Source organism: Urocitellus parryii, chromosome 4, assembly GCF_045843805.1.
Source record: "Urocitellus parryii isolate mUroPar1 chromosome 4, mUroPar1.hap1, whole genome shotgun sequence".
NCBI lineage: Eukaryota > Metazoa > Chordata > Mammalia > Rodentia > Sciuridae > Urocitellus > Urocitellus parryii.
This window is the reverse complement of record NC_135534.1, coordinates 52,909,171-52,930,535: the sequence shown is the minus strand read 5'-3', so window position 1 is coordinate 52,930,535 and position 21,365 is coordinate 52,909,171. Positions and strand designations below refer to the sequence as shown.

The window sequence follows — 21,365 nt, the reverse complement described above, 5'->3', positions numbered from 1 at the left end:
AAATCTGCCCTCATGCAAGTTATAAGATAGGTAGGCTATACGGGCAGAATACAGATTAGGTTAGATGGACATCAATGTTGTGGATAAGATGAATCAGGGAGGAGGAATGTTGAGGGGTTGGAGGGAAGATCTCACAGTGAAGGTGACATTTAAGAACTTGAAAAAGTACAGGAATGAATCATATATGAATAGCTGTGGGTCAATTCTGGAAGTTTAAAAGCTATTAGGCAGATGTATACCAAGCGAGGAGCACAAGGAGCCCAGAGTGCTTGAAACAGAATGAGAGGGAGGATTGGCAGAAGATAAGGTTAGAGAGTAAGGTAAGGATAGAATATATAGAACTTTGTTGACTAAAATGAATTGACTTTTATTCCACATGCATGGGAAGTACTGGAAGGCTTTGAGCCAAGAAGTAATATGATCTGCTTTACATTTTAAATTGTGATGTTTAATAGACTAGTTGTTGTGCTGAAAATGGGCACAGCAGAGCAAGAGCAGGAGCAGGGAGACCAGTTAGGAGACAAGTGGAAATAATCCTGGTGAGAGGTGATGATCACTAGGGATAGAGTGGGAATAGAGTGCATATGGTAACAACTTGTTAGGTTCTGAATGTATTTTAAAGACAAAACTAACAGGACTCATTTATGAATGGACTCTGAAAATGAGTGAAAAAAAGAAAATTCAAGGACAATTAAAATTTTAGTCTAAATATCAAGAATGATGAAACATATAATTCATGAAGTTTCCTGATAGCCACTGCATCTGGATCTGCAAAAGACTTTTGATCACCCAACATATGCTGAGTTCCCATCAGATGCAAAGCACTGGATTACATCAGTAAGGCATAAAAGGATTAGTCCCTGCCCTTACAAGCTTACTATCTAATTTTCAAGCCAAGAACCTAATTATTTTATTCTTAATGCTGAATTTAATTATGAAGTGTAAATAAAGTGCTGCTGGAATTTAGAAGAGGAAAAGAATTCCTATTAGGGAAGTTTTTATGGAAAACTTTATAAAAGATGGTGGCTAAGGTGGACCTTTAAGAGACATCAAGTTTAGACATGGAGAAACAAAAGATGTGTCAGAAACAGTTGGCTGATATCCAAGCAGCATTTCCGCTTTGCATCACTGGGAGAGCCTGATTTTATTTTGGCATTCATAACCCCCTAAAATGACTTAGGAGTCAATACTAACTAGTATAATCTAAACTAGTCATGAGAAGCACATTCTTCCTGCTAATGTATGTGTATGAAGGGAATATGAACCCTAGGGTTCTTTATGAGTTGGTCAGGAGTGGACTTAAAGGCATTTTTAATGTCCAACTTATAGTGTATATGCAAATGGACAATTTAATTGCATCTTTGTTTTAGAACAGAGGTTAGGACTTAAGGAAGACCAGTGAAATCCTTACCTTTCATTCACATGTCTATGGCTTCAAGAAGTTAAGAGTTGCCTATTCTAATCTACTCATTGACAGCTACCACTGTATTTTTAGTTGAGTTAAAATATTCAATTATCTAAAATATAAAGACTTAACTACAGGACAGTGTATTGATGGTGAAAAATCCATTACTAAGAATTATCAAAACAAATTCATTACAAAGAATTAAAAAATAAATCAAACCTTTCTAGTGAATTTTTTAAATGAACAAAACCCAATGTTTTGAAAGAAATGATCTTCTAAGATATTTTTAATTTTTAAAGTACCATCTTAGTGCTAAACAGGACTCCTCAGCCAGCTAAAACTCAAAAAAAGATAAAGGTTTACTACCATTTTCTTTGATTAGAAAAATCTCTGTAATACATCAAAATTAGACAAATCAGTAAGCTGGAAGGCAATCAGTATCAAAACTATGCTTTACAAGACCACCAAATTATTAACATTTACTTCCACTATATGATGTTACACTTTAAAATGTGGTTTTAACCCCCAAATAGTTGAAGCTCAGAAACAGAAGTCTCCATCAGTCTCACCTTGGTACAGACCACGCGTACAACCACTTTCCAAAAGGCAGAAGAATCAGACCCAGGTTGTACCTCAAAGAGAAGATGTTTTTCCTGGCCAGAAGCCACTTTAGCAGTTCTGAAAAGAGACAAACATATTTATTAATTTATGAAAAGTCACATACAATACTAGAGCTATAAAACCAGATTCAGGAAACACAAACAGAATAGAAAACAAAGAAAACACATAAAGACAAATGATAACCATGACTGTAATAATTAGATTCTTAAAACACAGGAATAGAGAATATTATGAACATAAACATACAACTTAATTTCCAAAGTTTTTAAAGCCAAGAGATTTATGGAGTAATACGTATAAATCTCTCTTTCTTTTTTCATATCTATATCTTAATTATCTTTGAAGTCCTAAGAAAGACATTTAGGAAAAATAAGTCAAAGAAATTTAGTATCTAAAGAAAAAGTTTAGTCCAGTTTCACTTATCCAAAATCCAAATATTGACTGTTGAGATACATATTGAGAAATATCTTTCTGTTCATTGAGTCCTACTTAAGCAATAACATGAACTCCTCGAAAGTTTTAATTTTATAGACAATCTGGGGAGTGATCAAGTAAAACAAACCCCTTGAGAAACTAAATATGGTTCTATTATCCTCTCCCAGCAGAGTAATTTTGAGAGCCCCTAAAACATAACATGAAAACATAACTCTTTTAAAGAATAATTCAATATACTGTCAATACCCAGTTCAAAGACATAATTAAACATTGAAGTTTCCATTTATAATTATTAACATTTCTCTCTGAGCATCAGTACGGTAAAGCAGATTCAACTAAGTGACTTAGAGCTAAGTAAAATGATACCATCAGAAATAAAACAATTAGACTTAGGAAATAAAGTCTGCCAGTGAAAATAATTCTGTCCTGCCGGTTTTTAGTTCTATTTCCCAGCTACCAAGCCACACTTCTAAATAGGTTTAACTACAGTTGTCAGAGAGCACTCTAACCCACACAAATTGTTTTTTTAAATTTATAGATATACAAATAATGGGTTCATTTTGACATATTCATAAATGTATATAACATAGTTTAATCCACTTCAATCCCTAGTACTACCCCCTTCCCCACAAATTGATTTTAAGAACTAAATCCAGAGGGTGAAGTTGTAGCTCAGTGATACAGTGCTTGTCCAGCAGGTTTGAGGCCCTAGGTTCAACCCCTAATACAGCAAAGCAAAAAAATATCAAATCCAGTTAGAAGTGTCCTGTGCTAAATAAAAGAAATATATTCTTTACCATTACTTTTGTATGACACAATAAAGTTGTAGGTGATTTTATAGGACGTATTTTAGCCAATATCTTTAGGTCAATAGGCAAAATATTATAGAATAGACAGAGCCTGCACATATGAATTCTAAGACTGAAAAGATGGAAAGTGTTAACCAATCATTCTTAAGAGTTGAAACCAAGCAACAAACAAAAAGCACCCTCTTCTATGATACTACTAAATTCTCAATCTTACTTTATTCTTTAAAAATATGGTCACAGAAGTAATGCTTTAAACACTACCATTTGGATGATTAAAAATTTTTAAATATTAGAATTTTTTTAAACCCACAGTACATTTTTATTGTAAAAAAAAATCAGACAATACAAAAATATAAAAAAAAAAAAACTTAGTAAAATGTAAAATCTCCCTGCACTGTTTCCTTGTTTCCTTTTCCAACCATCCCCTAATCCAGAGACAAGCACTGGGATAATTTAGTGCATATTCTTCTAGTTCATTTTCTATATATATTTTCTATATATATATTATATCTTTATACAAGTTTTCTTTTTCTTTTTTTATTCTTTATCACTGGCTAGGAGCATCCAACTCCAGTCATGTCCATAAAGACAGTATATCATTCTTTCAATAAGTACGTCTCTTATCTAACACATAAAGCCTAGGGAGTAGGTTCATAAATCTAACTCTAAGCTATTTATAGTGACTAAACTACTACAAATTTATATACCAAGTGGTTCTAGACCTCCAGGTAATTTTTTTTTTTTTTGGTCTCTTTTGGGTTTAAGGAGAAGGAATATGGAATAGTGGAAGGAGTTTCAGACTCAGAGCTGGATTCTCCATAATACTTGGGTAATCAATTTAGGCCTCAGTTAAAATGTCCAACCCTGAGCACAATACTTTGCATGTAATACATGGTCAGTAAATGTTGACTAAATTAAAGAGAATAAGAGAATCTTTAAGATATTATTTAAGATATCTTATATAAGTTTTAATCATACTCCCAGGGGGATTGAAGATCAATATGTAATGTATATATAATAAAGAAAAGATATATATTAAAATATACATATAATAAAGGGTATATACGAAAAACTATATAAATATATATATGCATGTGTGTATGTGTGTATATATATATACATATTTATGTGTATATATATATATGTTTGTATGTATGTATATGTGTGTATATATATATATATATATGAAATAAAAAGAGGTAGAAGTGGGTGCTGGCAACAGAAAGATTTAATAGAAAGAATTGACATCTGCCTACCTGTCACTAAGGGAGAAAACAAACAAGCAGTATTTAAAAATCATAGTGGTCTGGGAACATTCAAGGATAAAAAGACCTGTGTATTTTAAGAATTTCTATACAAATACATATAAAAATTGATTAAAAAAAAGAATAAACTCACAAAGAAAAGGCTAAGTTTTATTAGGTGCTTTTTAAGAAGGCAGAGACCTTTACAATCCATCTTAGATAAAAAATTATTCAAAAGAGCTACATAGGGCTTTCAAGGTATTAATAATTAGAAAACATGAATAAGCAAAATTTTATTCCTAAGTGATGAAAGTTACCTATCACTATCTATGTATTTCTCTGGCAAAATAACGGCTTAGTAAACAAACACAGAAGGGATACTCTCCCTTCTCCATTCAGCGGAAGAGGCTGATGTACAGAAGCCTTTTCAGAGTTACTTCTGACTATCCTAATCTTTCTTTTTAGTGGCTAAATGACATAGTTCCTTCTGTAGGGCACCCCTTTAGTGCTTTCAAACAAGTAAATTTACAGTCTTTTAGTATACAATTACTGAGATGTTAGGATGCATTATATTCTAGAAATGCTTCAATATATCTGTGGCCTGTGTTCCAAATTTCATTTTAAGTTCTTCTTTTCTGTTCCCATTATCTACATAGTTATTTTAAAATAACTACACAGGAAGTCTACTTATAATAAAGTCAACAAATATTTGCTAACTGTTGCTGAAAACACTAAATCTTACCAATCAATATCTTTGGTTACTTCTTACACAGCCAAGACATATGGTGCACACATGAAGGGGACAAAAAATAAAGTGAAAAAGAGCAAGCCTTACACATCATTTAGTTCAGCTACTCTCCCAAGAAATTCTTCATAAGTTAAGGAGCTACTTTCTCGAACCAATATGATGTGTTTTGCTACTTTTTCTGGTAACTTGTTAATAACCAACTGTGTCTGATCCGAAATTTGCTGTCCCATGATGAAATGATGTCTCTTAGAATCCAGAAAGTGTTGCTTCACATAGTTTCTGTCAAATATATAAAAAAGTTACTTTTACACACAACATAAAAATAGTGATATATCCATCCTTCAAATAAAGAAAAACTAGGAAGTAAAGAGTTCAGTAGTTTTATCTGAGTCTAATACAGAATCTTTTCAAATGACTATTTTCAAGATTAAGATTTATTTTATTTTTTCAGAATCACATAGGTAAATGAGAAAATGGCATTCACTTATGATAATTTTTATACAAGGGGCAGTCAAGTAATTGTATTTAATAGGAAACTGTTTATCTTATTTAATTTTCCTAAGAACATTTCCTGACTGCTAACCACATGTCAGACTCCAAACTAAGTGCTTTCCATATATCATTTATTTATTACATCCTTTGAGGTAGATGTTATCATATTCCTGTTTTATAGATACAGAAATGGAGCCAAGTGTTATATAAAATGTATAGTACAGAGTGCAAGTGAACTTTTGTACAGGGTGGAAGTGAACTTTGAACTCCTTTTTCATATTCTAATGCTCGAACACATTCTTAAACACTATGATACATGGGCTCCTGATAAAATTATATCAGCTTAAATCTTTTATTTATCGATATGCAACTTATTTGCAATTTAAAATACATTAAATTAAATAAGCTTTTTGGTTTAAAATATTTAATAAAATGAAAATGTTAAGATAATTTAACCATCTCACAATTTCTGCTTGGGGGGAAAAGAGAGCTCTTTTGCTCTTTAATTCTGCAAGGTATTTTTTTATTTAGAATTTATGTAATTTAATTTGTTTTTTTTTTTTTTTAGAGAGATGTGAGAGAGAGAGAGAGAGAGAGAGAGAGAGAGAGAGAATTTTTTAATATTTATTTTTTCGTTTTCGGCGGACATAACATCGTTGTTTGTATGTGGGCTGAGGATTGAACCCAGGCCGCACGCATGCCAGGCGAACGCGCTACTGCTTGAGCCACATCCCCAGCCCTGTAATTTGTTTTCTAAATATGAATATTTTTAGTTAAAAGGCCAGATCACTACTAATAATATATTATAAATATAGAGTAATAATTTATTGAATTGGCTTTACAATTTAACCACAAAACATTTATATAATAATCGTGTACTCTAAAATCTTGAAAGATATAACCGTATGTATGTGGCTACAGAAGAGTTGGAAGTGTTTATTCTAGAGAGTTCTTTTCCTTTGGTAAATAATGATTGAACATAATACCAAGTACTGGTTAACATTAAGCTAAATTTTAGTATCTGTCTATGGTCATGTATTCAATAACTACATGTGATATTCCTACTCAATACAAATACTATTAATAATAGTAAAAGCAGTTCACATTTGTTGATCACTTCCATTGTATAACATACTTCTAAACACTTTACATGTATTCATAGATTCAGTCATTTAAATTCCTAGAATAACCATTTTATGGATGAAGAAATAAGACAGTGAGGAAACAAGAGATTAAAGTAACTTGCCCAACGTCAAAGAGCTAGTAGTAATTTTTTCTTAGTTTTTAAAAACAGATAAGAAATGAAAAATGAATAATAATTTTTAAAAATGTGATTTCTGAGGAAATTCTATTTCATGTACCCATTAAAGACTATCATTTTATTTCACAAATTAACATCCATACCATATAAAGTAGATGAAATGGGAAAACTTTTCATAGGAAAAGTTGTGTCAGGAAATTTATTTCATCACTTAATGAAAAATGAAGTTATAGCTTTAAATATAAAATGTAGTTTTAAAATATAAAGTAAGTAGTCCTAAGTGTGCAAAATTTGCTTCTGGTATTAAATTCTAATGCACTATATTTGAGGTTTATTCTCTAAGTTATCTTAAATATAGGAAGTGTACAACTGTCAAAAACATACAAGTGCTATTTTGAATCTGAGCCTACTTGGCAACAATATTATAATATTAGAAATGAAAAGACATTGATGAGGAAGATCCAGGTAACTAAAAACAAACAAAAAAAACTCTGAAGGTAAAAATTACATTTTAAAATATGACCAACTAGATTTATAGCAATTATGTCCAAAGAGAAACAAGTAAAGACACTAACTTTGAGGGGGATTTCTAGAGCATTCATCAGTGATTTCTGAGTATTACAGACTAGTATATGTACCATAGGGTCGCATAATTCTTTTTAGTCTAAGTAATCTAAAAATAAACAAAAAAGAAACCTCAAAAATGGAATAGTAGGATATAACATTAGAATAAAAGTCCTTTCTAAGAAAGAGAGTGACTCGGGCTGGGGATGTGGCTCAAGCGGTAGTGCAGCTCTCCTGGCATGCGTTCAGCCGGGTTTGATTCTCAGCACCACATATTAAAAAAAATTCTCTCTCTCTCTCTCTCTCCCCCCTCCCTTTAAAAAAAATTTAAAAAAAGAAAGAGAGTGACTTCACCCTAATGTTCAAAATATATATGTACACACATTAAAATGATATATTGTCCTTATTTTTCTTGTTCTAATTCAAACTTGTGAAAGCAATATCAGGAACTAATGGTTTCAGACCAGCATTAGGCATCCACCTAGTCCTGTGTGAGGAAAGAAGTTCCTGGGAAAATATTTGAGTTCAGGACAGTCAGAATTAGTAAGAAAAGAGGGATGGTGCATGGTGACAGCAGGGTATTCCAGGCTGAAGTTAAGGAAAGTGCCTGAGATAGGAAGGATCATGGGGTCTTTGAGGTAATTTTTAAAAAACCAAAGTAACTAAAGCAGAGAGACTAAGGGAAAGGGAGGCTGGCACCAAAAGATGGGCTGTTTAACATTTTTATTGATGACCCGAAGACAAGACTGCATGACTGTCTAACCTGCAGATGATCAAAATTGGAATAATATCCAAAGAATCAAGATTAAAATAGATACTGACCTGCTGAAATTAAAATTGTTTAATACAGCACAAAGTTAACTCCTGAATATGTTTTGAAATATCAACTGAAAAAAAATCTAGGTAAGATGCACCCAATTAAGCAGTTAAAAATACAAAAAAAAAAAAGTTAATCAAAATAATCAAGAGTATAATAGGGACACCAAAGATGCTAAAATAATCTTAAACTCTTGCTAGAAGCAGATATCCAGAACAAGAAACCTAGTCCCATTGTGCTCTATAATGGTTTGACCACAATGAAGGTCTACATTCAGCTCTAAGTAGTCAGAGGGTACTAATAAATTAGAATATATTCAAGATGTTACAGGTCTAGAAAAGGAAACAAAATGATTTATTCTAGTATGGCTTGGTAACCCAGAGCAACATGATTGGTTTGCTCAAATATTTTAGGAGCTACCATGTAAAAGAGAAAGTAAGATTTATATTACAGTTACAAAGAGCAGAATGGTCAAAAAGTATAAATTAGAGGCAAATTTCAGTTGAGTGTAAGAATGTCTTACCATCCAGAAGTGGAAATGGGTGATGTATGTGAGCCTCTTTGCTGAAGTTTGAAGTGTTTAAAATGAGAAGTTCATCTATTGACTAACAGATTCTTCTTGGGTGGGAAATAGAGTAGGTGACCTTGAACCTAATATTGAGAGTTTTTCAAATGAAACTTAAACTTCTTCTAAATTTCCTGTACCAACTTAATAAAAATTCGATAATACTCTAATCAATCAATTGGAAACGGAGATCCAAGAAAAGCACAGACCAAAGTAGGGCTAAAAGTTTAAATGCTGCTTTGGACCAAGAGTAGTAATTTGTGAAAAATATGATGAAACAAAGGATTTGGGGCTACAGCAGCTAATTGTGGAAAAGTGAGAAAATAAGAGTTACTTTAAGATTTGGTTGTATAGCTTTCTCTCAGCTTTGATTGCCCATGTCTGATGTTAAGAATGTCTTCCTTTCCCTGGTACAGGGAGAGTACCTTTACATTGGGTTTTATCTTCTGCTTTCAGGAAGAAAAAGGAAGGTAGAGTGCATTTCTTAAACCTCTACTTTTTAAGTGCCTATAACCCCAAATAATCCTTATACCAAAGTGGCATATTTTGCTACATTGATCACCAACATCTATTTACAAGGAAGCCTTAGTTGCTTGTTTTGAGTTAGAAAATGTTTCCCTTTGTTTCTTCATTTTTTTCAATCTGGTGTTCTAACTTTGAATGATAAAGTTTATAATCTCAGGCAACATATTAACTTGTTTTTCTGTAATTCACTTGGTATCCAGGAAACCTCATCATTTGACTCCTTAGATTATTTAGCCAAGATAGCTGGAATAGTGATTCTCAATCTGGTTTAGGAGGAAGAACCTTGAATTTACAGTTTATTTTGAAAACAATAAAATATTGCTAAATATTAATGTCTAATACTAGCCTAAAAATATATCTGTTATTTCTATGTAATATAAGACTTCAACCAAGAATAAATGTTCACAAAGACAATCTGTTGAGGCCATCCTTTAGTCACTAGCCACAGCTTTTAAAGTATCTATCTTTGGTATTTTACCCATTTTTTTGTCATATATCATCAGTTAAGTCACTTACCCATTCCCCTCCATGAGCTGCTTCAGGATAAGAGCTAAGTTCTCTCTTTTAGAAAATACATAGGTACATAATGTTTTCTAAATGAATGCAATAAATACTGTTGACAGCTTTTGTTTTTTAAATTATTCACTGAGTAATTCCTTGACTTTTGTTTATTTGTCCAGTCATCTAGTAATGACTTGGAGATAAGTAGAAGTTAAAAACCCATATGGAAGAAAATAACACAAAACTGTAAAACCTTATCATTGATGTTTATATAAAATGGGAAACATTCACTATTTGAAATTAACAAAATACCTCTAAATCATTAAACAATAGTATTGCATAGGAACTTAATTTGCAAACCACTGGCATAAAATTCATCAAAAAAACACAAACCTGTAGTCAAGATTTCTCAAAGAACTAACAGCTCTCAAAACTACTTTGTCACTTTTAATATAGTCCTTTCTAGCAAGATAGAAATGTGCTTTCAGAAACATTTGAAGGTTTTTCTAGATAAAGAACTGTTATTTTGAAACTCAAAAGCTCATCAAGGATTCCAAAAATGCCATTCTCTAGTGGGTGGTACATACAGTTGATCACTTCTTTTTCTAACAAATGAACTGTTGTAGTTCAAATATTTCTTATAAAAATATAACAACCACATCATGGCTAATTGGCATACACACACAAAGATACCCCAGAACCAAAACCCAAATCAAAACCAAAAGTCCACAAAAACTCTCTGCAAATTTAAACCACAATCCATTCATAAAAGGATTAAAGCAAAACTGAAAGTGCAACAAAATGACTGACTAGTTGACAAGTAATGAAACATTTAGAAAACCTCTCTGAAGTTTGTTCTCCATCAAATTAGCTTGCAAAAGATACTTATAATTGAAATGATCATCATCTATTTTCATGCCAACTTTAATCTCAGTTTGGAATAGCTATTCTGGGATGAAAAGATTTTTCCATATATTTTATTGGTGCATTACAATTATACATAATAATGAATTTGTTACATATTTGTATATGCACCCAATCCAACAACATGATTTGGTCAATATATGTCCCTAGTATTTCCCCTTTCCCTCTCCTTCTCTGGGCCCTGATGCCTTTCCTCTACTGGTCTAGGACTAAAGACCTTAATCAGAAAAAAAGAAAAAAGAAAGAAAGAAAAGAAAAATCCCCACTACCACAACAAAAACTATCTATAAAACAATCTTGGGAATTAGTGGATTTCTAATAGCATCAATGTGTTTACTAAAAACTTTTCATATTTAGAAAAACACACTACACTTGCAAGAATTCTGTGTGGATCTCCCAAGTCTTTTGGGGAAAAGGAGGAGAAAGGAAGTGTGTATTTGGATAAAAACCAAGAGGGAACGAGTGACAAGGAATTAACATATTTTTGAAAAATACAATCATATTCTGGAGGACAATATTTAGCAACTGAAGTCAGGCAGCATAAAGGAGAAAATTCCATACTATTTTTGAGTTCTGAATTCAAAAGGCACCACTTTTCTCAGAGGAATGGCTTCAATATAGAGGACACTACTTCAGGATCTTTGGTAGCTCAGGCCCCAGGCAAATTCTGAACAGCTGAAGCTCACTTTACAGCCACAAGAATGCTGGGAGGTGAGTGGTAATGATAAACTTCTGCTGAGGTGTAAGAATTACAAAGAATTGGAGGTGTTACTGCAGCTTCATAAATACACCAGAGGAAATAAATGAACGTTGGGCACTGTAAAACAGGACAGGATCAGAATATGACAGTGCCTATTTAAGGAAGTTGGGGCTATATTTCAACAATGATAGCAAATCCACATTTTATAACACGACACAAATAACTGAAGAGGGAGTTTCAAAAACTAACAGGGGTTTCTTTCCCTTCTGTGTAATCACTACAATTATTATTAGCAAGGAAACTACCCCTCCTGCGCTGGGTCTCAAGGTAGCAGCTAGTTTGACAATCAAAGGCCCTAGGCTTTGGGTGTGCTAAGAACGACTTGGCTTTCCTGAGCTGAAGCCCCAAGTAAAGGGTTTCTCCTCAGGAGAGTGGCACTCGGCGAGGCGCAGCCCCGCGCGCCGTCCAGGTGCAGGCGCCCGCTCTCCGCCTCAGCCCCTCCTCAGTGCACCTGCACTTGTAACCAACAGCTAAATCCGGAGGCCGACTGACTGCGCCGGCGGCAATATTCAAAAAAAAGGGTTCTGGGCTCCAGGAGGAAAACCTTCTCTCCCGGACTCCCGGAACCACCTCCAAAGCGGGGCAAGCACCTCACCCTGGGCACTGGAAACCGCCGGGTGGAGATCGGAGTACACCGAGAGGCCTCCCAAGCCAGCCCCGCGCCCCGAGTCCAGGCCTGGAAAAGGCCTAGCTCCCCGAATTCCCGCTCAGCCGTCGAGGCCTGATCGGGGTTTCTACTTCGTGCTCGAGGGGCGTGGAGCAGCTAAGCTGGGGTACGGCAAGAGGACAATGCAGCGGAGCTCACCCAAGTTCAAGGCATCGCGCTCCAGGCGTGAGCGACGCCGCCTCGCCTCGGGCTCAGACCAGCAGGCGGCGGCTCGGCGGCCGACCCGGTCGCACCTCAGTGACGCGAGGCCCCGCCCCCCGGCGCGTTGCCTGGAAACGGTGCTCCGACCTTTCCCCGCCCGGCTTTGCCCCACCTCTCGCGGCTACCAGCCAGCGGCCCAGAGGTCTGAGCGCCGCGAACCTGCTTAAGCCCCTGCGGTTGTGATTGCCCAGGCCTAGGACCCCGAAGCACCGAAAGCCTGACAGGCTGCTCCAGGCGCGGGTCCGTGGGGGTAGTCTCGGGGACTGCCTGGCCGACTCCCGCCTCCGCATCGGAGGGAGGCAGCACTGCGAGTCCCGGGTTTGGTCGAGGGTTGGGTTCCAGGCCACCACTTCTCCCTGGGATCACAGGAGAAGACTCGCTTCTCGTTCTGATTACAGCTACACAAAGATCATCTCCCTCCTCCGTTATGAAAGGGGGTCGATCATGGTCACCTGGCTGGGTTGTTAAGCGTAAAGGAGAACGTGTGGAAAGCATCAAGCCTTATTAGGAACACATGTGGGCGATATCACTGCTTTTCAGAACATTTTAGTCAATAATTGATGTTCATTAAGCATGTGTTGTTGTGTTTCAAATACTGCAGGAAGGCATTTTTACAGGCATCACTCTTGTTTAAGTAGTTTGCTCAAAGTTATACAGGCAGTAAACAGCAGAGCAAGGATTTAAACCGAAGTATGGCTGATACTACTGTCTCCATGCCTAGCAGCTAAATTAATGTTTGGGCGCCTGAATCCTTTCATCAGTCATTTGTAGATTTACTAGGTAAGGAACTAATCAAGTACTGGGGAAGGAAATTTACCAAATGATGCTGTGTCCATGTACAAGTATACTACAATGAATCTTGTTATGAAAATAATGCACAAATTAACATAATAATAGAAGGGAGATCAGCTGAGTAGAGCAAATGGATGGGGGAGGGTGGAGGAGAGGAAAAAGGAAGGTGCTAGGGAAGGAGTTTGAGCAAATTACGTTATGGCAAACTGAATCCCACTATTATGTTTAATTATAATGCCCCAATAAAAATTTCTTCAAAAAAGCCTAATCCTGTCCTTTAAAAATAAATAAAATCCATTGACTGCTTGCTATGTGTCAGACCTTGTTCTAAGAACTCTAAAGGTATTAATTCGTTTAGTTCTCACAGCAATCCTATGAGGTAGGTATAAATATCCTCATTTTATAGATGAAGAACAGGCTTAGGTCAAATTTTCCAAGATATTTCAAAAGAGTAAGGAGTAGCACCAGATTGCCAATGTCTGGGCTTGGCACAGAATCACGAGCCACCACTCACCTTGTAGATTCAAACAGCAATTCTTTATTCCCCAACTCACACCGGCCTCTACACAAACACGTTCTGGGGAAATCCAAGTTCTGCCGCCCCATTCACCTACTCCAGGAGGCTTTTTTCCAAATCCCATTTTAATCTCACGAGAACTCAACGGGAACAAGCAGCAGGAACACCCTAATCCCAGCAGCAATAATCTTCAACCTCCAACTTCCCTAAAACCCATATTGTCTTAAACCGGGAACGCCCTAAACTTGTCTAAAACCCGGATACTTCCTAAAACCTGCAGGATACACCCTAATCCTGGATCCACCCTGGTCCTTGAGCAGGGTCACCTTTCTCAAAGACACATGCAATGTCCAAGGCAAGTCCATTTAACATGGGGTACTCTGGCAAGGAAATATCGATGCGTCATTCCTACTTGGCAATGGCCCTCAGCACCAGATTCAAACCAAAGCCTACTGAACTCTGAGCCTGAGCTTTTAACTCTTGTTTTAAACTGCCTCAGTAAGATGGTAAGACTTCATCAAGGTGACTGTTTGTCCACCATTGTCTCCCTGACAATCAGCACAGCACCTAGCTTGCTGTTCGAAGTTTGACTACTTGATAAATATGTGAACACTGGGAAGGCAAAAAACTTAAGACTGAAATTATTAAAAATATTGAAATTAATAATTTGGTAAATAAAAAGAATATTTAATTGAATTGAACAAGTTCTATATTTCAGCCAAGTCTGGGCCTGGGAGTCAGAAATAATACTCTGTAAAAATTGCCTTTAATTGCCAAATGTTTTCTCTAATATGCAGATACTAATTCACAATACGTGGGGGCACTAGGGAAGAATAGTATTATCTTTAGGTAGAGGGAAGTGATGGGAGGGAAGGGGAGGGGATGTGGGGATAGGAAAGATATTAGAATTAAACGGACATTACTGTATGTATATATGTGACTGCATAACCATATGATTCTGCAACATGTACACTCAGAAAAATGAGAAATTATATCCCATCTATGTATGATATAGCAAAGTGCATAAATGCATTCTACTATCATGTATAACTAATTAAAACAAATAAATAAGGGGCTGGGGTTGTGGCTCAGCAGTAGAGCGCTCGCCTCGCATGTGTGAGACCCTGGGTTCAATCCTCAGCACAACATAAGAATAAGTAAGTGAAATAAAGGTGTGTGTCCAACAACTAAAAAATATTTTTAAAATAAATTAAAAAATAAGAGACTTAAGGGACACATAAAAAAATTGCCTTTAAACATTGCATTGTAGATTCTAGTCAGTGTAATAAAACAAGACTAAGAGATAAAAGGCATCCAGCTTAGAAAGAAGATGTAACAATTTTCATTGGCATAAGAAAATACTATATTGGGGCTGGAGATGTGGCTATTGGGGCTGGGGGTGTGGCTCAAGCTGTAGCGCGCTTGCCTGGCATGCATGCGGCCCAGGTTTGATCCTCAGCACCACATACAAACAAAGATGTTGTGTCCACTGAAAACTAAAAAATAAATATTAAAAAATTCTCTCTCTCTCTCTCAAAAAAAAAGAAGAAAATACTATAGATCATGAAAATAGAAGGGAGACCATTAGAATAGATGAAATGGACCAGGAGGAGGGAGGAGAAGAGGGAAAGGGAATGAAATTGACAAATTGGTCAATATTGTGTACATGTACAAAATATGTAACAATAAATTCTAATATGTATAGTTATATACATTAATTAAAAAAAGAAAATACTATGGAATTCAAAAAAAAGCTACTAGAACTTAGCTTTTTGCTTAGTAGAAGTTGCAGGACATAAAGTCAATATATAAAATCAGTTGTTTCTATAAACTAGCAATGAGCAATTAGAAATTGAAAAATTTTTAAATGTCATTTAGTAAAAATGTGATATACTTAGGGACAAATTAAGACCAAACATGTGACATACATACCGAAAACTACAAAAACTTGCTGAGATAAATTAAAGACATAAATGAATAGAGTTGCATAGTTTTTGAGTTAGAAAAGTCAATATTTTAAAGATGTCATTCCTGTCTAAGTTGATCTAGAGATTCAAGGTAATTCCAGTAAAAATCCTCACAGGCTATTTTATGGAAATTACCAAGCTAATTAAACAATTTATATGGAAATGCACAGAACCTAATATAGCCAAGACTCTGATCAAGTGTGAGGACTTACACTATCTGCTTTCAAGAGGTGTTATAAGAACTATGGCAATCAACACAATATGGTATTTGTGTAAAGATAGACAAAGAACAATGGAACAAAACAGAACCCAAGATACATCTATACATATGCAGTCAATTGATTTTCAACAAATATATCAAAGAACTTTAATGGGGAAAAGGATAATCTTTTCAACAAATGAAGCTGAGAAAATTGGATAGCATATGCCAAGCTAAGGAGTCTAGATCCTTTCCTCATATCATACAAAATTAACTAAAATGTATCATAAATCTAAATATAAGAACTGAAATTACAAAACTAGAAGAAAATGTAGGAGGAAAATCTTAATGACCTTGGATTTGGCAGAGATTTCTTTTAAAAGTCACAAAAAATAGAAGTTATACAAAAGAAAAAAACTGATAAATTGTACTTCATCAATATTAAACACTTCTACTTTTCAAAAGGTTGGTAAGAAAATGAAAGGGCAAGCTGAAGACTTGGAGAAGAAAGTACTTGAAAATATATATTTGACACAGGAGGTTTCTATCTAGACTCTAAAAAGACTTTTACAAATCAATAAGCCACTCTAACTTTTTTATATGGAGGAAAGATTTGAAGATCATCTAGGTTTATGACAAAAAGATAAGTACATGAAAAGATGCTCAACATCATTAATAATTGGGAAAGTGAAAATTAGAAGTGCAATGAAATATCACCATAAACACTAGCCAATAGAATGGTTAAAATTAAAAAGCCTGATTGTATCAAATGTTGACAAGGATGTAGAACAACTGAAATGCTAGTATATTGCATATTGGGAATGTAACATGCTAACCATTTTAGAAGAAAATTTGGTCGTTTAAAAAAAAAAATCTATACATACATCTACCACATGACTTAACCATTCTACTCCTAAGCATTTATCTAAGAGAAATGAAACCATGTATCTGCACAAAGACTTTTACATAAATATTCATGCCATTTTTGTTAATAGGGTTATACTAGAAACAACCCAGATATGTGTGTGTGTGTGTGTGTGTGTGTGTGTGTGTGTGTAGAAAAATAGTGGAAAACCATCTCATATCTACACAATGAAATATTACTCAGCAATAAGAAAGAATGGTTATAGCAACAAAACAAACTATACTGTGTGATCCAAACTGTTAGTGATAAAAACAAATCAGTGGCTGCCTAGGGATGGGGTGGGTAGGGAAAATGGTGAGGAAATGGTAGGTAGAGGTGGGTGGCAGGATGGTATTATAAAGGAGGAAATTTTGGAGGGTGATGGATTTGTTCATTTTCGTGATTATAGATCACAGTTTCACAAATGTATATATAACGTCAAAACTTTTCAAACTGTATACTTTGAGTACATTTTACAATTATCAATAAAATTGACAAAAAAGACTACTTAAATTTGAAAAGGTTTTGTATTTCAGACTGATCTGAACCTACTAAGTTACAAAAATAAATCTCTGAAAGTTGCCTACAATTTCATAAAATGTCACCAGTCCTCCTTTTTGTAGTAAGTACAATAAGGATTGGACTATAAGGGAGGACTACTAGACTAAAATATTTAAAAATCAGTATTAATATAGTATTGTCAATGAGAACTCTATATAAATCCTGTAAACAAAAATAACCAACATGGTTTTGGCACCATAATGAAAATACAAATAACCAGTGTAAGGTCCTTGCTTAGCATCTGGGTGGCCATCTTAAGTGACAGCCGCCATTTTAAGGAAAGGTTTCGCTTTCTCGCTCAGGGGCCTTTCTGAGAAGGGCTCACCACTCCCTCATATCAACCCAACCCTTCACCACCTGCATTCTTTCCCATCCAAGGGCATACCAATCCCACCCTTAATTGCCCACATTAGGACCTGCCCGGCTTTAATCTCTGAGCCACCCTTATAAAAGTCTCCAACCCCAAGTCTGTATTGCCTCTCTCCATCTATAAAGAGATGGCCTTTATTTATCAGCTCTAACAAATAAACTCTCTGCCTGGTCTCCATCTTTCATTTCTTGCTTACCCATCCTCAGTTCTTTGCTTTGCTTTTACCCAGGATGGAAGCAGACCTCAAATGGATCTGCAAGCTCTCCTTCATTCCAAAGCACAGTCAATCAATCAGGTGCTAAAGGGGCTCATTTTGTGTGTGTGTGTGTGTGTGTGTGTGTGTGTGTGTGTGTAGAAAAATAGCTGCAAGCTGCAGAAGGAGTCTGAATTTTATAGTTTACGAGGGTGAATTAATTGTTGGAGACTGAGGCAGGATGTGTCAGTTTGGGCAGTCAGGAAAAAAGTTGTAAAAATCCTGAAACTCATTGTCACTGGGAAAAGCTCAGAACTTCGTGTTCACTGCTTCTTCCTCTGGGACCCATTGTTACCCAAGCTTCATTCACGATTTGCTTTTCTCCTTCCAGGACTCTTTTATGGGAAAGGGTAAAAGTCCAGCACCCCCCCCCCCAGGCGTTTTGGGAGGGAATGAAAGTTTGCTTTTGATGGAGAGGCTGGGGATGAACCCCAGAAGGGATGAAAGTTTGCTTTTTTTGCCCTCAGGATTTACTGGGAGAGGATTAATGATTGTCTTCTTCCTCCGCTTTCTTCCTCCATCTTCTTCCAGATCAGTTTTGGGGATTGCCATTTTCCATATCCTTCAATTCCTTCTTAGTATAGCTTTTTTCTAACTTTACACAAGCATAATGAATTAACTAGGATGTAAAACATAATAAGACACCAATACATATTTAAAACATCAGAGATTGGAAATCCTCCATGAAATAGGAATTATAAAGTTATTTTGTAGAAGGATAAGGAAATCTTTATTTTTCTTACACACAAAGTGTAGGAAAAATATTTGTAGGAAAACATAAATATAAATAATAAGAGTTATGGAAGAAGAGACCTCTAATTTAATTTTTTTATAAGAAGGAGTCTTGGCAATGAATTTTGTAATTTGTGTATTCATAGTTTACATAGGTAGTTTGCAGTTTTTGAAAAGGTAGAGGTTTTCATAAAACTATAGTAAACATAGTCATGTAGTGAAGACCAGGATATTTTGACTTTTGAAATGGTATATTTTTTCTAGGAAGATATGTGCATGTCTAATGCCTCCTGTTTTTATAAGGTCACTAAACATCTGTGACAGGACTGTGGGAATATTAGAGAAAGACTGTGAATGGCTATGGACTGTTAACGGTTAACTTCCTGTATGTGATTCCTAAAATCATAGAGTTGAAATAACTGTCTGACAATCCTCTGGTCCAACATTCTTCTCTAATAGGTGAGGAAACTGAGATACAAAGATGGGAAATGATTAACCAAGGACTAAGCAAGTTAACTAGATTGGCTTAGAGTCCAGATTTCCTGGCTACAAATCTAGAGTGCTTTTCCTCACAATGAGCTGCAGCTTTTAATTATATCATAGCATAATACAGAGGAACAATTAGGTACCCACAACTAAGGTTAAAGCTTTATATCTTCCAGGATGTTACACTTTGAGGTTTTTATATCTTATTGGCCACTTCTACTCAAGCTTTGTCCTCAACCCTCTGCTTTTATTTTAAGTATTTGCAGACCTCATGCATTCATAGCTTTAATTATCATGTATATTTGGATGATTTCCAAATCTATTTTGCAAGTTGTCTTTCCTTGGTATTTCAATCTTGTATTTCCATATTTACACAGACTATTTCCTGTAGGAATGATTGTATCATAGCAAGGGGACCAGAACTCAATGATTTCCACAGCAAAATGGCTTTAAGAGGGCCTCAGTGCTAATGTCAGCAACAGTAACTGCAGAGACGGCAGTGCCTGGAGAATTCTAAGACCACTGGGTCAAAAGGCAGCAGTCTCCAGTCATCAGGAGAAGTAGCATTGTTTCTTTCTTTCTTTTTAAAGAGAGAGAAGTTTTTTAATATTTATTTTTTAGGTGGACACAACATCTTTGTTTGTATGTGGTGCTGAGGATCCAACCCGGGCCGCACGCATGCCAGGCGAGCACATTCTTGGTAGCCACCATCTAGAATATTGCCGGGAAGCAGCAGCAGAGTCTGGCAAAGTCGGCCTTCCTAGTATAGCAGTGCCAGCTGATATAGCAGCAGTGCTTAGTAGAGTCAGTGGACCTGGGAGATACCTAGTAGAAATAGTCATGGCACTTGGAAGAAAGTAGAAAACAAATCAAACAGAAATGGTTGGGGTGCCTAGTGGAATATAGGACAGTACTCAGTGGAGTAGAATTAGACCAAATGGGAGCACATTTGAGTCACCTGCTTCAAGATGAACCTGGAGGATTGCTTTTTATTTTTCAGGGATTAGGCATCTGCTTTAACAAATCTAGAGACATTTATTCTTGGAAGGAAGAATAAAGAAGATATTATAACAAGGATAATTATCTCTGCCTTCACCCACACATTATTAATACCAGCCAGTAACCCCAGCTCAGAGCCGTCTGAAGAACCTATTTTGAACATATGGCTTAACCCTGGAGGCCTAAAAAGGATAAACAACAGGGATTAGAGGTCCACTTATCCAACCATGTGTATAAAACGGCAAGGGTGGATCAAAATGACTAATCTGCTCTGAGGACCAGAAGGCTCTGCCAGGATTTGAGGCAGGGAGCAGACAATTGGGAGCCATGAATAGGTGCTGAGCTTTAAGACAAAATAATTTGACCCACCAGTAAAATTTGTCCCCCCACAGTAATTAGCCTGGTCTGTATCAGTCAGATGTGCAACTCCTCTTCCTATGAGGTGGGATTAGAAAGGGGACATAAAAGTGGGAGCAAAGATGGGAATATTTCTTTGAAGTGTCCCCAGCTCTTATTGACACCACATGACTTTTTCCCTCCATGTAGGTACAGATCCCCCACCCAGCTTACCCACTGAATTATCATTTTGTCATTTTGGCTGAGCATCTTAGTGGTCTGATCTACCTGCCCTGGGATCTTATATGGAGGGTGGAATCCCCTGCAAGCAAAACCTTGTTTCAGTCCAAACTGGAATCAGGTTTGCCTCTTGCCTCTGCCCAAATACCAGCCAATACCCATGGTGAGTTGGTGTTGTCTCTGAGGCTGACCAGGGGCATGACCCCTCACCTCATCCTTCTTTTCAGATTTACTGCCCAGACATATTCTCATGCTGAATCTGCAGATATAAACATCTCCTCTCTGGTCCTATACTATATAGAAGTTTCTGTCATATGCTTTAACTTGGTACTAGATTCTTTTTTTAAAAATCTACTAATGCAGAATACTTGACATCATTTTAAGATTTTTTTTTTCCTCAGAATACTGTAGTTTCGTGAAGTTTTGCAACATTTAAATCTTTGTTACTATTATTATTATTATTTGCAGTG

General features: G+C 35.9%; 1 protein-coding gene across 3 annotated transcripts in view; it reads right to left on the bottom strand.

Moving 5' to 3' along the window:
* Positions 1-12,566, bottom strand: part of Rnf141 (ring finger protein 141) — a 37,971-nt gene extending 25,405 nt beyond the window's left edge. Inside the window, exons 1-3 of one of the 3 annotated variants that reach the window (XM_077798178.1) lie at positions 12,477-12,566; positions 5,350-5,541; positions 1,975-2,083 (exon numbers count right to left, since the gene is read on the bottom strand). In XM_077798178.1, the coding sequence (XP_077654304.1) occupies positions 1,975-2,083; positions 5,350-5,492 (252 nt within the window). In that variant the 5' untranslated portion in view covers positions 5,493-5,541; positions 12,477-12,566. Of the gene's footprint in view, positions 1-1,974; positions 2,084-5,349; positions 5,542-12,266; positions 12,347-12,476 lie in introns of those variants that run through there. The other 2 variants (XM_077798177.1, XM_077798179.1) reach the window with 2 other exon arrangements.
* Positions 12,567-21,365: the final 8,799 nt, after the last annotated feature.